The sequence below is a fragment of the Parambassis ranga genome, chromosome 12, assembly GCF_900634625.1.
Source record: "Parambassis ranga chromosome 12, fParRan2.1, whole genome shotgun sequence".
Lineage (NCBI taxonomy): Eukaryota > Metazoa > Chordata > Actinopteri > Ambassidae > Parambassis > Parambassis ranga.
In genome coordinates, this window is record NC_041032.1 from 5,819,944 (window position 1) to 5,836,727 (window position 16,784).

The 16,784-nt window shown below is 46.7% G+C and overlaps 2 protein-coding genes across 4 annotated transcripts; both read left to right on the top strand.

The window, feature by feature from the left end:
• The first annotated feature begins 3,686 nt into the window (after positions 1-3,686).
• Positions 3,687-5,623, top strand: LOC114443793 (E3 ubiquitin-protein ligase MARCH3-like). Of its 2 annotated transcripts, none has more exons than XM_028418120.1 (4): positions 3,687-3,994; positions 4,119-4,323; positions 4,414-4,627; positions 4,818-5,623. In XM_028418120.1, the coding sequence occupies exons 1-4, from the start codon at positions 3,768-3,770 to the stop codon at positions 4,850-4,852; spliced, it is 681 nt and encodes a 226-aa protein (XP_028273921.1). In that variant the 5' UTR covers positions 3,687-3,767; the 3' UTR covers positions 4,853-5,623. The 2 variants fall into 2 exon arrangements, with proteins under 2 accessions (XP_028273921.1, XP_028273920.1); XM_028418119.1 differs by having other exon boundaries at positions 3,688-3,994; positions 4,414-4,623.
• A 4,777-nt stretch (positions 5,624-10,400) lies between these two features.
• LOC114443805 (E3 ubiquitin-protein ligase MARCH3-like) lies at positions 10,401-11,896 on the top strand. 2 transcript variants are annotated; one of them, XM_028418136.1, is made up of 4 exons: positions 10,401-10,708; positions 10,833-11,037; positions 11,128-11,341; positions 11,532-11,664. In XM_028418136.1, the coding sequence occupies exons 1-4, from the start codon at positions 10,482-10,484 to the stop codon at positions 11,564-11,566; spliced, it is 681 nt and encodes a 226-aa protein (XP_028273937.1). In that variant the 5' UTR covers positions 10,401-10,481; the 3' UTR covers positions 11,567-11,664. The 2 variants fall into 2 exon arrangements, with proteins under 2 accessions (XP_028273937.1, XP_028273935.1); XM_028418134.1 differs by having other exon boundaries at positions 10,402-10,708; positions 11,128-11,337; positions 11,532-11,896.
• Positions 11,897-16,784: the final 4,888 nt, after the last annotated feature.

Sequence of the window (16,784 nt, forward strand, 5' to 3'; positions counted from 1 at the left end):
TGGTGTTTGTGTGTAAAATTGTTCGCTAAGGTAGCGGTAAGTTAAAATGCCCACAGCCTCTTATTAAGGGAGGCTGAAGATAAGTTTTCTATTACTGTGTGTCACAGACACGGACAGTCCATCTAAATCCGGACGACTTCAGGGACGTCAGTCAGACATGGACCTCATCGCAGAGCTTGAGCATGTTGTGCGGGGACTGGAGCGGGCTGAGGTGGACCCAAATTTTGACGAGGACTTGCAGGACATCCTCTACTCACCCCTTCCTTTTCTTCCTCCTGCTGCCGCTGCTGCATCCTGTGTCCACCCTCAGGGACAAGCTGGTCCTGTGTTTGAGCAGCAAACTCCACCAGCTGGATACCAGCACTGTCAGGCAGGGACAGCTAGCCAGGGACAGGTAAGACCCTGAGCACAGATCAGGGATTTATGTCATCAAAACTTTATCCAGAAACTATGCTGGCTGCTAAAGGCCGGAAGACAGGACAGATTCAATCAAGTGACTCTGTTCTGTGAAGTATGCGGACTGTTCACACTGCTCACATGTTATATGTTGATCTTTGAAATGAGGGTGTGTATTGGTGTTCTCTGTGCATCTGCAGGCTGAGAGTGAACAGTGGATAAATCCCTCTCACACCTTCCAGGGGGACTTTTATGAGCTGCTGGGTTTCTCACCTGATTCTCCACCCGTAAGCTAACCGCACACATTCTTGATCGATGATCACACACCCACAGAGGCTCATTTTTGACAGCATGTGATTATTTACACAGTTTCATTTTATAAAAAGAGGGTAAATCCCCCCTGGTGTACAGATGACAGCAGCACAACATGTCTAATCACATTCTGTGTTCTCTCCCCAGTTTAACGGACCAGTTGACATCGCCGCCCCGTATTCTGTCATCGAACCGTGAGTAATTCATAAAAACCTGACGGAGCTTCTGCTACCTGCGTTGCCTTCTAATCTCAGAGTCTGTTCATGTAGGAGCAGACAGGTGGCCTATGAGCTGGTGGCTCCATCACACACTGTTACTTCTCCTCTCACCAGCACATCAAACTAAGTTTATCATTATTTGGGTGTAATTCGCCTAAACAGCTGCCAAAGATAGATTCTTGTGTCCTCATTGTGGTAGATTTGTTTTTCCTTTTAGAAAGAGAAGGAGTGAGGAGGAAGAGGATGGCCAAGGAAGGGCGACCATATGTAAAAAATCATTACATGACCTCCTATACCCGTCCCCTCCTCCTCTTCCTCCTGCTGCATCCTATGCCCAACCTCAGGGACAAGGTTGTTTTGTGTTAGAGCAGCAAACTCCACCAGCTGCTGCTCCCGTCTTCCCTCAGCCAGGATACCAGCACTGTCAGGCAGGGACAGCTAGCCAGGGACAGGTAAGACACTGAACACAGATCAGGGATTTATGTCATCAAAACTTTATCCAGAAACTATGCTGGCTGCTAAAGGCCGGAAGACAGGACAGATTCAATCAAGTAACTCTGTTCTGTGAAGTATGCGGACTGTTCACACTGCTCACATGTTATATGTTGATCTTTGAAATGAGGGTGTGTATTACAGCTTCCCTCTCTCTCTCTACACCACCTGCAGGATCTGTATGACATGTCTGTGTGTGACACAGCAGCAGCAGCGGCTTATGCTCCTCCTGCTACACCAGTAAGACCCTGTTTAACCACACACTCAGCTCATGTGTGAATGACAGACAGATGACAGCAGCACAACATGTCTAATCACGTTCTGTGTTCTCTCCCCAGTTTAACGGACCAGTTGACATCGCCGTCCCGTATTTTGTCATCGAACCGTGAGTAAATCATACAAATCTAACAGCTTCTGCTATCTGCGTTGCCTTCTAATCTCAGAGTCTGTTCATATAGGAGCAGACAGGTGGCCTACGAGCTGGTGGCTCCACCACACACTTCCCCTCTCACCAGCAAATCAAAGTAAGTTTGTCATTATTTGGGTGTAATTCACCTAAACAGCTGCCAAAGATAAATAGTTGTGTCCTCATTGTGGTATATTTGCTTTTCCTTTTAGAAAGAGACGGCGTGAGGGGGAAGAGGATGGACGACCTTACGTCAAGAAGCCCCGAAATGCGTTCATCATCTTTCTGCAGGAACAGAGGCCAAAGGTCCTGGCAGAAAAGACCTTTAAAAACAGCGCAGCTGTGAACGCATTCGTGGGACAGACAGTGAGTGTGTTTTTTATCCTACAGCCATACATGTATGTCACAGCTTTATCATCTCTAGAGAGCAAATCTGTTTAATCACATGAGCAGTAAACAAAGCCACATTTAAAGTTCCACATGTAAGAATCAGGCACCAATGTTTAGCAAAATACTGTGTGTTTGTGTGTATATATTATCATGTAATTGATCAATGATATAAACCTATGTATTGTGTCAGTGTGGACTGCAGTTCACATACCGACACACAGGTGTCAGTATTAGCAAAGCTTTTCTGACTCTTCCATGTAGAACATGAACTGTGAATCTGTGTATATTTAGCAAATCCAGAGTTGGATGTTGAAGGTTTACACTTGTGTTTGTGTGTGTCAGTGCACGTGGTGCTGATGTTGTATTGTTATCTGTCTACAGTGGAACTCGATGTCACCAGAAGATCAGTCCCCGTATTACACACTGGCTGCAGCAGAGAAACACTTTCATGCTCTGCAATACCCTGAGTGGTCCACCAGCGACAACTATGTATGTACAGTTTGCATCACTACTCCACAGTCTTTGCAAAGAGTTTTTTATCAGCTGAAATCCAACAGAATGTGTTTGATTTTAGGGCAAAAAGAAGAGGAGAGACAGAAGGCGAGCTCCAGCCACAGGTAAGTCACATGCTAAATGTGGTGACTATAAGATGAGAGTTCATGTTAAAGTTGTGACGACTGATCATGTTTGTGTGTGTTCCTCTGCAGCAAAACCTGAAAATGAGACGCGGCCTCCAGCCTCCCCTGCAGCCGGCGCTCCTAACGCTCAGGACTCAGCAGAAAACCTGCTGCGGTTTGTTATGATGCTGAATGTTCCCCTTTCTTAAGAGTCTCAGAGACCTAATGTATATACGTATATAACATTTCTGCACATTTTTTTTGTTTATTTTTGCATTTTATAATTTTCTTTTAATATTGAATATTTTTATATTTTGTTTTATTTTCGTAGTTTTTGTTAAGTAACACATTTTGTAATGTATTCCTGAAAATGTATTTATCTGAATTTGTATGTATATATGTATATTTCAAAATAATACACCTATGACCCAATCCCATTGACTATTTTTCCCTGTGTTTTTTCCTGTGTCCCTCCACCATGACTACTACCCACTGGGTGAGTGGGGCAGTGGTTGAAAGATTCCCGGCATCATTAGTGCCTGTTGATGGATTTCACATCTCCCTGTGCTGTAAACATCGTTTACAAAATCATTTCTATTATAGGATACCGCTGCTCAAAAACAATCATGTTCACATTACTGTCTAAAATAAGAGATAGCTAACAGCAGTCATCAATGACTGCAACCTAGATTAATAAGTATTGATTTTGGGCCCACAGCTGTTAATGTGTGTCCACAGTTGTCCCTTCATAGGACAGTATGTTCTGAGTGTTTGTGTGTGTCAGTGTGTGTGCATGCGTGTGATAGCTCGCCTCTGTACAGCATCTATTACATTCAAAATTGTGACTATTACATATGACCTCGCTCGCCCCTGTAGATGGAAGATGCCCAGTAAGACCGTCGATGCGTGCTCAGCATTCCACTGTCTGCCACAACAATGACCAGTCACTGCACATTGTTGCCAGAAGTTTTGCCAAACCAGTGCCTGTCTGCCCATGTGAGTTTCCAGCCTGAGCAGGACACTGGTGAGCCACCTCTCCCAGGTAAAACCATGGAGGAGTGCAGTGTGTCCACCGGTGATCAGCCTCAGTATTACACACAGGTGTCAACCAAGCTCGATGCTAACCTGATGTCTTCAGGGATGGATGCTTGCACCAAGCAGCGGTATGTGTTTCAATAATTTTATTTCAAAGATTCACAACAGTCAGCCTGTACCTGTGTGGTGTTATAGCAGCTATAAATGACACATTGACACTGTAACATAGCATCTTGTTGTTCTCATCCTCAGTGGTGTGCCAGAGAACCCCATGTGCCGTATCTGTCACGACAGTGGAGCCCAGGAGGAGCTGCTGTCCCCCTGTGAATGTTCTGGGACCCTGGCTACTATCCACCGCAGCTGCCTAGAACACTGGCTGTCTGCCTCAGGGACCAGTTACTGTGAGCTCTGCCACTACCAGTTCACTGTGCAGAGAAAGTCCAGGCCACTGCTCGAGGTACAGAACAGTCTGGGAAGCTACACTATAATCCATTCTTTTACACTTGATGGAGAAACTGAATGTTTTGCTTTAATCTTATTGGTGCAGTGGCTGCAGAACCCAGGTCTCCGCCAAGAGAAGCGCACACTGTTTGGTGACATGGTGTGCTTCCTGCTCATCACTCCTCTTGCCACTATCTCCGGCTGGCTCTGCCTTCGTGGTGCTATAGATCATCTTCACTTCTCCAGCCGGCTGGAGGCTGTGGGGCTCATCACACTGACTGTGGCTCTTTTTACCATTTATCTCTTCTGGACTCTGGTTGGTATGCTGAGGCGTGTGTGTGGGTGACATGGGAGGGACACTTGTTGTGGTCCTATAATGTGGCAGTTTGATCAGTGAAATGACGATTCAGATCATAAGATAAGATAAGATAAAACTTTATTAATCCCGAAGGAAATTCTTGTGCCAGAGGTATCATCATGACATCCTCATGTTCTCTGTGTGCTCCCCGGGTGTCTCTCAGGTATCACTGTCGACTGTACAGTGAGTGGCGTCAGTCTAATCAGAAGGTGGTCCTCCTCCTCCCCAGATCACACAGCGAAGGATCAGCGCTGCAGTCTTTACAGGGCTGCCAGCGAGGGAAGCAGCTCTCCAAAGAGTCCATCGTCTGAGCACAGTCAAGCTCTGATCCAGACTCCTTTTCTCCTCTTTTTTTCTTTGCACTTTAAAGCTCAGCTCAAGCTGATGTCACGCGTGTGAAAAGTAAGATTCTCTGAGCAGCACTTCTCAAACTTACAGTAAATACAACGATACTGCCAGCAGATGGAACAGCCATCTTGGCTCCTGATGAGAAATGGACTGTTTTGTGGTCAAACATTTTGGTGGTAACAGGTTTACACATAAATAGCTCTTAATGATGGAGACATTTTTGCCCTAATATTGCTTCAAGAAGGTTTTAGTAAATTCTTGCTTTGTGAGGCAGAAAGATGTTGTTAATCCCAAATAATTAGACTGTTCCTTTAACAATGACTGTTGTACTGTAGACACCTACATGAACCAACAGGCCAACATACACAGAGGAAACAAAGTGAACGATGTTTCATGTGAAGTTGGTTCAACTGTGAGACTCACATGCCTCAACTGAATTCAAGCACAGCCTTACAGCCCCCTCTAGGGACAGCTGTATTTCAGTGTGATCAGTGTTTGTTCCTATGTCCTGATTTTTGGCACTTTTATTGATGATAACCAAAGGTTTTTTTAATTATACTTGTTTGTGCGTTAATGTAAAAATAAAGAAATAAATTCATTGTCAAGAGAAGTTCAGTTATTGGCAGGTTTTCTTTACTTGTTTTACATCAGTCCTGGACATTTTTTATACATTGACATAATGTAATAACAATGGATTCACATACAATTGGCAACAAACAATAAGAAGGCTACAAATCCACATAGAAGTATATTCACAGGTCTCATTAAATCTGTAGCCCTCTGTGAGCTTCAGCTTCTCATTAAACACGTCATCCAGTTTCCACGTGACTGCACTGACCAATTGTAAAATCCCAATTTCAGTAGCGACAAACCAATGTTCACCGCAGGTTCAATGCTAATATTTAAAAAAGTCTTTGAATTATTTATTGGAGCGTTTAAACATGTACCTCTTCTATTTACCAACTTAATTCAAGAAGCTAAAATAAAAATACATGTTAGCTTGTAATGTAAACATTAGCGTGCTAACATAATGCGGTTTGTAGAACGTAGCTTACTTGCTAACTTTGCTACTAAGCAGCTAGCTTACTGTGAAAACGTAGGCCTACATGAATTGTGGTATAAACTGCTAATTGATGTTAAGTGGAGTAAAAAGTCACAGCTAAAAGTAATTGTTCGGAAAGTTACGCTGACGTATGACAACATGATGATGCTAATGCTATCTCTCATGTTGATAACAACACGTTGCTTGGTTTCAAAACTGTAGGCAGGAGACGAGAAAATGCATTTTGTAAACATTCGAAACCTACGTCACAGTCCTATGATCTTCGGGCTCAACAGTTGGTTTCTTCTACGAGCAAGAAGCATCTTTTTCTACGAAGAAAAGCGGTGAAAACGAGACCTGATCTTCACTTAAGGAGTCAGTCATAGCAGACCATCGGCACTGAGCACCCGGTGAGAACTCACACACACTTTGAGCTAGTTTGGCCTTCGTAAGAGCTAAATAACAACATACTGAAATGCCGTTCATATAATATATTTATTGGTGTTTGTGTGTAAAATTGTTCGCTAAGGTAGCGGTAAGTTAAAATGCCCACAGCCTCTTATTAAGGGAGGCTGAAGATAAGTTTTCTATTACTGTGTGTCACAGACACGGACAGTCCATCTAAATCCGGACGACTTCAGGGACGTCAGTCAGACATGGACCTCATCGCAGAGCTTGAGCATGTTGTGCGGGGACTGGAGCGGGCTGAGGTGCACCCAACTTTTGACGAGGACTTGCAGGACATCCTCTACTCACCCCTTCCTTTTCTTCCTCCTGCTGCCGCTGCTGCATCCTGTGTCCACCCTCAGGGACAAGCTGGTCCTGTGTTTGAGCAGCAAACTCCACCAGCTGGATACCAGCACTGTCAGGCAGGGACAGCTAGCCAGGGACAGGTAAGACCCTGAGCACAGATCAGGGATTTATGTCATCAAAAGTTTATCCAGAAACTATGCTGGCTGCTAAAGGCCGGAAGACAGGACAGATTCAATCAAGTGACTCTGTTCTGTGAAGTATGCGGACTGTTCACACTGCTCACATGTTATATGTTGATCTTTGAAATGAGGGTGTGTATTACAGCTTCCCTCTCTCTCTCTACACCACCTGCAGGATCTGTATGACATGTCTGTGTGTGACACAGCTCCTCCTGCAACACCAGTAAGACCCTGTTTAACCACACACTCAGCTCATGTGTGAATGACAGACAGATGTCAGCAGCACAACATGTCTAATCACCTGTTCTCTGTGCATCTGCAGGCTGAGAGTGAACAGTGGATAAATCCCTCTCACACCTTCCAGGGGGACTTTTATGAGCTGCTGGGTTTCTCACCTGATTCTCCACCCGTAAGCTAACCGCACACATTCTTGATCGATGATCACACACCCACAGAGGCTCATTTTTGACAGCATGTGATTATTTACACAGTTTCATTTTATAAAAAGAGGGTAAATCCCCCCTGGTGGACAGATGACAGCAGCACAACATGTCTAATCACATTCTGTGTTCTCTCCCCAGTTTAACGGACCAGTTGACATCGCCGCCCCGTATTCTGTCATCGAACCGTGAGTAATTCATAAAAACCTGACGGAGCTTCTGCTACCTGCGTTGCCTTCTAATCTCAGAGTCTGTTCATGTAGGAGCAGACAGGTGGCCTATGAGCTGGTGGCTCCATCACACACTGTTACTTCTCCTCTCACCAGCACATCAAACTAAGTTTATCATTATTTGGGTGTAATTCGCCTAAACAGCTGCCAAAGATAGATTCTTGTGTCCTCATTGTGGTAGATTTGTTTTTCCTTTTAGAAAGAGAAGGAGTGAGGAGGAAGAGGATGGCCAAGGAAGGGCGACCATATGTAAAAAATCATTACATGACCTCCTATACCCGTCCCCTCCTCCTCTTCCTCCTGCTGCATCCTATGCCCAACCTCAGGGACAAGGTTGTTTTGTGTTAGAGCAGCAAACTCCACCAGCTGCTGCTCCCGTCTTCCCTCAGCCAGGATACCAGCACTGTCAGGCAGGGACAGCTAGCCAGGGACAGGTAAGACACTGAGCACAGATCAGGGATTTATGTCATCAAAACTTTATCCAGAAACTATGCTGGCTGCTAAAGGCTGGAAGACAGGACAGATTCAATCAAGTAACTCTGTTCTGTGAAGTATGCGGACTGTTCACACTGCTCACATGTTATATGTTGATCTTTGAAATGAGGGTGTGTATTACAGCTTCCCTCTCTCTCTCTACACCACCTGCAGGATCTGTATGACATGTCTGTGTGTGACACAGCAGCAGCAGCGGCTTATGCTCCTCCTGCAACACCAGTAAGACCCTGTTTAACCACACACTCAGCTCATGTGTGAATGACAGACAGATGACAGCAGCACAACATGTCTAATCACGTTCTGTGTTCTCTCCCCAGTTTAACGGACCAGTTGACATCGCCGCCCCGTATTTTGTCATCGAACCGTGAGTAAATCATACAAATCTAACAGCTTCTGCTATCTGCGTTGCCTTCTAATCTCAGAGTCTGTTCATATAGGAGCAGACAGGTGGCCTACGAGCTGGTGGCTCCACCACACACCTCTCCCTCTCACCAGCAAATCAAAGTAAGTTTGTCATTATTTGGGTGTAATTCACCTAAACAGCTGCCAAAGATAAATAGTTGTGTCCTCATTGTGGTATATTTGCTTTTCCTTTTAGAAAGAGACGGCGTGAGGGGGAAGAGGATGGACGACCTTACGTCAAGAAGCCCCGAAATGCGTTCATCATCTTTCTGCAGGAACAGAGGCCAAAGGTCCTGGCAGAAAAGACCTTTAAAAACAGCGCAGCTGTGAACGCATTCGTGGGACAGACAGTGAGTGTGTTTTTTATCCTACAGCCATACATGTATGTCACAGCTTTATCATCTCTAGAGAGCAAATCTGTTTAATCACATGAGCAGTAAACAAAGCCACATTTAAAGTTCCACATGTAAGAATCAGGCACCAATGTTTAGCAAAATACTGTGTGTTTGTGTGTATATATTATTATGTAATTGATCAATGATATAAACCTATGTATTGTGTCAGTGTGGACTGCAGTTCACATACCGACACACAGGTGTCAGTATTAGCAAAGCTTTTCTGACTCTTCCATGTAGAACATGAACTGTGAATCTGTGTATATTTAGCAAATCCAGAGTTGGATGTTGAAGGTTTACACTTGTGTTTGTGTGTGTCAGTGCACGTGGTGCTGATGTTGTATTGTTATCTGTCTACAGTGGAACTCGATGTCACCAGAAGATCAGTCCCCGTATTACACACTGGCTGCAGCAGAGAAACACTTTCATGCTCTGCAATACCCTGAGTGGTCCACCAGCGACAACTATGTATGTACAGTTTGCATCACTACTCCACAGTCTTTGCAAAGAGTTTTTTATCAGCTGAAATCCAACAGAATGTGTTTGATTTTAGGGCAAAAAGAAGAGGAGAGACAGAAGGCGAGCTCCAGCCACAGGTAAGTCACATGCTAAATGTGGTGACTATAAGATGAGAGTTCATGTTAAAGTTGTGACGACTGATCATGTTTGTGTGTGTTCCTCTGCAGCAAAACCTGAAAATGAGACGCGGCCTCCAGCCTCCCCTGCAGCCGGCGCTCCTAACGCTCAGGACTCAGCAGAAAACCTGCTGCGGTTTGTTATGATGCTGAATGTTCCCCTTTCTTAAGAGTCTCAGAGACCTAATGTATATACGTATATAACATTTCTGCACATTTTTTTTGTTTATTTTTGCATTTTATAATTTTCTTTTAATATTGAATATTTTTATATTTTGTTTTATTTTCGTAGTTTTTGTTAAGTAACACATTTTGTAATGTATTCCTGAAAATGTATTTATCTGAATTTGTATGTATATATGTATATTTCAAAATAATACACCTATGACCCAATCCCATTGACTATTTTTCCCTGTGTTTTTTCCTGTGTCCCTCCACCATGACTACTACCCACTGGGTGAGTGGGGCAGTGGTTGAAAGATTCCCGGCATCATTAGTGCCTGTTGATGGATTTCACATCTCCCTGTGCTGTAAACATCGTTTACAAAATCATTTCTATTATAGGATACCGCTGCTCAAAAACAATCATGTTCACATTACTGTCTAAAATAAGAGATAGCTAACAGCAGTCATCAATGACTGCAACCTAGATTAATAAGTATTGATTTTGGGCCCACAGCTGTTAATGTGTGTCCACAGTTGTCCCTTCATAGGACAGTATGTTCTGAGTGTTTGTGTGTGTCAGTGTGTGTGCATGCGTGTGATAGCTCGCCTCTGTACAGCATCTATTACATTCAAAATTGTGACTATTACATATGACCTCGCTCGCCCCTGTAGATGGAAGATGCCCAGTAAGACCGTCGATGCGTGCTCAGCATTCCACTGTCTGCCACAACAATGACCAGTCACTGCACATTGTTGCCAGAAGTTTTGCCAAACCAGTGCCTGTCTGCCCATGTGAGTTTCCAGCCTGAGCAGGACACTGGTGAGCCACCTCTCCCAGGTAAAACCATGGAGGAGTGCAGTGTGTCCACCGGTGATCAGCCTCAGTATTACACACAGGTGTCAACCAAGCTCGATGCTAACCTGATGTCTTCAGGGATGGATGCTTGCACCAAGCAGCGGTATGTGTTTCAATAATTTTATTTCAAAGATTCACAACAGTCAGCCTGTACCTGTGTGGTGTTATAGCAGCTATAAATGACACATTGACACTGTAACATAGCATCTTGTTGTTCTCATCCTCAGTGGTGTGCCAGAGAACCCCATGTGCCGTATCTGTCACGACAGTGGAGCCCAGGAGGAGCTGCTGTCCCCCTGTGAATGTTCTGGGACCCTGGCTACTATCCACCGCAGCTGCCTAGAACACTGGCTGTCTGCCTCAGGGACCAGTTACTGTGAGCTCTGCCACTACCAGTTCACTGTGCAGAGAAAGTCCAGGCCACTGCTCGAGGTACAGAACAGTCTGGGAAGCTACACTATAATCCATTCTTTTACACTTGATGGAGAAACTGAATGTTTTGCTTTAATCTTATTGGTGCAGTGGCTGCAGAACCCAGGTCTCCGCCAAGAGAAGCGCACACTGTTTGGTGACATGGTGTGCTTCCTGCTCATCACTCCTCTTGCCACTATCTCCGGCTGGCTCTGCCTTCGTGGTGCTATAGATCATCTTCACTTCTCCAGCCGGCTGGAGGCTGTGGGGCTCATCACACTGACTGTGGCTCTTTTTACCATTTATCTCTTCTGGACTCTGGTTGGTATGCTGAGGCGTGTGTGTGGGTGACATGGGAGGGACACTTGTTGTGGTCCTATAATGTGGCAGTTTGATCAGTGAAATGACGATTCAGATCATAAGATAAGATAAGATAAAACTTTATTAATCCCGAAGGAAATTCTTGTGCCAGAGGTATCATCATGACATCCTCATGTTCTCTGTGTGCTCCCCAGGTGTCTCTCAGGTATCACTGTCGACTGTACAGTGAGTGGCGTCAGTCTAATCAGAAGGTGGTCCTCCTCCTCCCCAGATCACACAGCGAAGGATCAGCGCTGCAGTCTTTACAGGGCTGCCAGCGAGGGAAGCAGCTGTCCAAAGAGTCCATCGTCTGAGCACAGTCAAGCTCTGATCCAGACTCCTTTTCTCCTCTTTTTTTCTTTGCACTTTAAAGCTCAGCTCAAGCTGATGTCACGCGTGTGAAAAGTAAGATTCTCTGAGCAGCACTTCTCAAACTTACAGTAAATACAACGATACTGCCAGCAGATGGAACAGCCATCTTGGCTCCTGATGAGAAATGGACTGTTTTGTGGTCAAACATTTTGGTGTTAACAGGTTTACACATAAATAGCTCTTAATGATGGAGACATTTTTGCCCTAATATTGCTTCAAGAAGGTTTTAGTAAATTCTTGCTTTGTGAGGCAGAAAGATGTTATTAATCCCAAATAATTAGACTGTTCCTTTAACAATGACTGTTGTACTGTAGACACCTACATGAACCAACAGGCCAACATACACAGAGGAAACAAAGTGAACGATGTTTGATGTGAAGTTGGTTCAACTGTGAGACTCACATGCCTCAACTGAATTCAAGCACAGCCTTACAGCCCCCTCTAGGGACAGCTGTATTTCAGTGTGATCAGTGTTTGTTCCTATGTCCTGATTTTTGGCACTTTTATTGATGATAACCAAAGGTTTTTTTAATTATACTTGTTTGTGCGTTAATGTAAAAATAAAGAAATAAATTCATTGTCAAGAGAAGTTCAGTTATTGGCAGGTTTTCTTTACTTGTTTTACATCAGTCCTGGACATTTTTTATACATTGACATAATGTAATAACAATGGATTCACATACAATTGGCAACAAACAATAAGAAGGCTACAAATCCACATAGAAGTATATTCACAGGTCTCATTAAATCTGTAGCCCTCTGTGAGCTTCAGCTTCTCATTAAACACGTCATCCAGTTTCCACGTGACTGCACTGACCAATTGTAAAATCCCAATTTCAGTAGCGACAAACCAATGTTCACCGCAGGTTCAATGCTAATATTTAAAAAAGTCTTTGAATTATTTATTGGAGCGTTTAAACATGTACCTCTCCTATTTACCAACTTAATTCAAGAAGCTAAAATAAAAATACATGTTAGCTTGTAATGTAAACATTAGCGTGCTAACATAATGCGGTTTGTAGAACGTAGCTTACTTGCTAACTTTGCTACTAAGCAGCTAGCTTACTGTGAAAACTGGAGGTTATGGCTATAACCATGGTTCTCTGATTAGCATGAGTGAGTGTCTCACTATGGGAGAACGCCCCCTGCGTGATCCCGACAGAAGCTTTAATTACACTACACCAGCCCTTGGGGCTGGTATCAGTGACGTCTATGTCAGGAGGGACCGCCCTCCCCCTATATAATAGGCTGACATAGCTTCAGTCGCCATTCAAACAAGCTCACCTCTTCCTCGCTTCCATAGCAAGGAGGGTGGTCTGGTGAGACACTCACTCATGCTAATCAGAGAACCATGGTTATAGCCATAACCTCCAGTTCTCTTTCATAGCATTCGTTTCGTGTCTCACTATGGGAGAAATACTGACTCCCGGATTGCCAGACATGCCTGTAAAAATGACAACTGTCCCAGAGGGGCCTCACGAAGAGTGGGTTGTACCCCGTGAAAACCCTACCCCAAGAACTGAATGTGCCAGGGTTGGAACTGTAACATCCAACTTGTAAAACCTAGCAAAAGTGTGGGGTGAAGCCCAACTTGCAGCTGCACAAATTTCCTGGGCTGAAACCCCCTTAAAGAGAGCCCAGGAAGCAGCAAGGCCCCTAGTGGAGTGCGCACGCAGACCAGCAGGAGGCGGAAGACCTTTGGTCGTGTAAGCCAGAGCAATAGCCTCCACAATCCAGTGGGAAAGCCGCTGTTTTGAGACTGGCTTGCCCACACATGGCTTAGCCCAGGACACAAACAACTGGTCACTCTGCCTAACACCCTGAGTCCTGTCCAGATAGGTCCTTAGTGCACGGACCGGACACAGCGTATGCAGACGCCGATGCTCCTCAGAGGAGTAAGGCGGTGGATAAAAAGCAACCAGCTCTATTGGGGAGAGAGACCCAACCACCTTTGGGATAAAGGCTGGGTTAGGCTGCATACTGACCCTCTCGCCCCCTGGTGAAAAATGGGTACAAGCCTCGTGCACAGACAGGGCATGAACCTCACCGACGCGCTTAGCCGAGGCCAAGGCCAGGAGCAGCGCTGTCTTAAGAGATACCACCTTCAAGTCCACCTGATCCAGTGGTTCAAAAGGTGGACCAGAAAGAGCATCCAGCACCGTGGGCAGGTCCCATGACGGCGTAAGAGACCTAGATACCGGCAATTTACGTCGTGCACCTTTCATGAACTGACACACCAGAGGGTGTCGACCCACAGATTTACCATCAAAACCAACATGGCAAGCAGAGATTGCCGCCAGGTACACCTTGATGGTTGAAAAAGATTTTTCCTTCTCAATGAGGTCCTGCAGAAAGGATAAAATCACCCCCACAGAACACTGAAAAGGAATGGCCTGGGACTCCGAGCACCAGCTCTCAAACACTTGCCACTTAAGCCCATACAACTTCCTAGTCGATGAGGCCCTAGCACATTGAATAGTCTCAATGACACTGTTTGGGAGTCCTGTTGAGTTCAGGTTAAACCACTCACGGGCCAGGCCCACAGAGCCAGCCTCTCTGGGTGAGGGTGAAATATTTCCCCTCGTGCCTGGGATAGCAGGTCCCTGCGTAATGGCAGCTGCCAAGGCGTGCCCGCCAGAAGCTGGTAAATCTCCGCCATCCAGTGTTTCGCTGGCCAGTGCGGAGCCACCAGGATTACGACCAGCCCCTTCTCCCTCACTCTGGCCAGAGTTGGAGGGATGAGAGCCACTGGGGGAAAAGCATACAGGAGAGCACGTGGCCACTCGTGTGCCAGTGCATCGATCCCCAGCGGAGCCACTCGGTCGTGCAGGGAGAAGAACAGCGGACACTGGGCATTCTCCGCTGACGCATAAAGGTCCACTGCCGCCCGTCCATACCGCAGCCAAATCTGCTTCACCACTTCTGGGTGAAGTCTCCAGTCTGCATATAGAGGGATCCCCCTGGAGAGTAGGTCCGCCCCGCAATTCAGTACGCCTGGAACATGAGTCGCTCTCAGTGACTGAAAGTGCACATTGCTCCAGACTATCAGTCTGTGTGCCAGCGCATGCAACCGCAGAGATCTCAAGCCTCCCTGCCTGTTGATGTAGGCTACCACGGTGGAGTTGTCTGTCCTCACTAGGACATGGTGTCCCCGCAGCCAGGGGAGGAAATGTTTTAGAGCCAAATGAACAGCAATCAGCTCCAGACAGTTTATGTGGGTGAAGCGCATGTGAGGGCCCCACTTCCCGTTCACTGTCCTCCCTTCGTGTGTAGCACCCCAGCCTGTGAGAGAGGCATCTGTAGAGATCACCTTCCTGGCCGAAACAGTTCCCATGGTAGCCCCCTGGGTCAGAAACCCTGGGCTCTTCCACTGGCGCAGAGCCAGTGAGCAGTCCACAGAAACCCTCACCCGTCGATGACCATCTCGGAGAGGATCTAGGCCAAGGGAGGCTACCCAACGCTGAGGCCCTCTCATGTACAGGCGTCCCAGGGGTATCACCACCACAGACGAGGCCATCAGGCCTAACAGCCTCTGACACTGTCTGAGTGTGACTGTGTTGCCCCTGTGAAACAGTGCAAGGCATCCTTTCATTGCCACCACCCTGTCCTGAGACAGGAAAACTCTGCCTTGGAGAGAGTCCAAAGTCAGGCCTATGAAGGTGATGCACTGAGAAGGTGTCAACATGCTTTTTTCCATATTCAGGCGAAACCCCAAACTCACCAGATGTTCCCTGAGAACATCTGTATGGTGGGCCGCCTCTCGGGGTGTAGAGGCTGCGACAAGCCAGTCGTCTATGTAAGTGGCCACGCGGATGCCTCTCTCCCTGAGTGGGGCTACAGCTGCCTCTGTGCATTTCACAAACACTCTGGGACTCAATGACAGGCCGAACGGCAGCACCATGAACTCGTATGCTGTCCCTCGGAAGGCAAACCTGAGAAACTTCCAGTGTGGAGGATACACTGGAATGTGGAAATATGCATCCCTCAGGTCGACAGATGTGAACCAATCGCCTGCCCGCACGAAACGCAGCAGAGAGGCGTGTGTCAGCATCCTGAATTTGTATTTCCTTAAATAGTGGTTCAGGGCTCTGAGGTCCAGGATGGCCCTCATCCCCTGCCCCCCCTTTTTTGGAACCAGGAAATACCTCGAGTAGAACCCGCTGTGGGCCTCCTCGGGCGGGACAACTCTTATTGCTCCTTTCTCCCTCAGAGTGGAAATTTCCTCTAGGAGAATGTTTGCGGATTCTCCCTGAGCATGAGAAAAAATCATCCCTTTGAAATGAGGTGGAACGGCTCTGAATTGAAGTCTGTAACCCTTCTGAACGGTTCTCAACACCCATTCTGACCGTGTGCAGGCCGCCCAATTCTCTGTGTGCAGAGAAAGCGGGCTGACCGGCAACTCTGTCATATGTGGTACGTTGGCGCCCTCTTGAGGTCGAGGTGCGTAACACCCAACGCCCATCCGCCCCGGTGACTCCTGCCTGCTGCATGGAGGTGCCCGGGCGGACCGCGTCACAGCCGCGGGGATGTTGGTCCCCGCGGGCTGTGTTATAGCAGAGAAGATAGTTGTGTGTCTTAACATATCTTTTTTCTGCATTTTTTTCATAGTCATAGTCAACAGCGCCCTCGGCTCTCTGCCTGGATGCGCATTGGACTGTTTTATTACAGAGTGCAAGACAGAAGTGCTTGTGCAACACTGAGAATGCTGTCTGTGTTTGTTGGGCACTCGAACGTGAACACCGGCCCAAGTGCTGCACTCTATGCGGGCAACGTCCCGCAGAACCCGCTCTGGAACTGAGCTGGAGAAGGGCAGGGCGACCCGTTGGGGGGGCAGCCTGGGTCGGCCCTCCGCCTGGGGAGAAGCGGTCAGGCCTGCCGCTTCCTCTTCCTCACCGTCGCGGTAGCGGGTTGAGGTGGTGGAGCGGCTTGCCGAGCATGGGGAGACTGCTTCCTAGCCCATGGGTTGCCGGCGCTTTTAGGGGCTGGAGGGGCTGCCTGCGTCTTGGACACCTGGGGGATCCGATAAGCAGGAGCCG

Bases quoted from the DNA above. Each gene is read 5' to 3' on its own strand.
- LOC114443793 (XM_028418119.1), top strand. From the start codon at position 3,768: ATGACCAGTCACTGCACATTGTTGCCAGAAGTTTTGCCAAACCAGTGC. The intron at 3,995-4,118 runs GTATGTGTTTCA...TCTCATCCTCAG, and splicing joins GATGCTTGCACCAAGCAGCG to TGGTGTGCCAGAGAACCCCA. The intron at 4,624-4,817 runs GTTGGTATGCTG...TGTGCTCCCCGG, and splicing joins TTTATCTCTTCTGGACTCTG to GTGTCTCTCAGGTATCACTG.
- LOC114443805 (XM_028418134.1), top strand. From the start codon at position 10,482: ATGACCAGTCACTGCACATTGTTGCCAGAAGTTTTGCCAAACCAGTGC. The intron at 10,709-10,832 runs GTATGTGTTTCA...TCTCATCCTCAG, and splicing joins GATGCTTGCACCAAGCAGCG to TGGTGTGCCAGAGAACCCCA. The intron at 11,338-11,531 runs GTTGGTATGCTG...TGTGCTCCCCAG, and splicing joins TTTATCTCTTCTGGACTCTG to GTGTCTCTCAGGTATCACTG.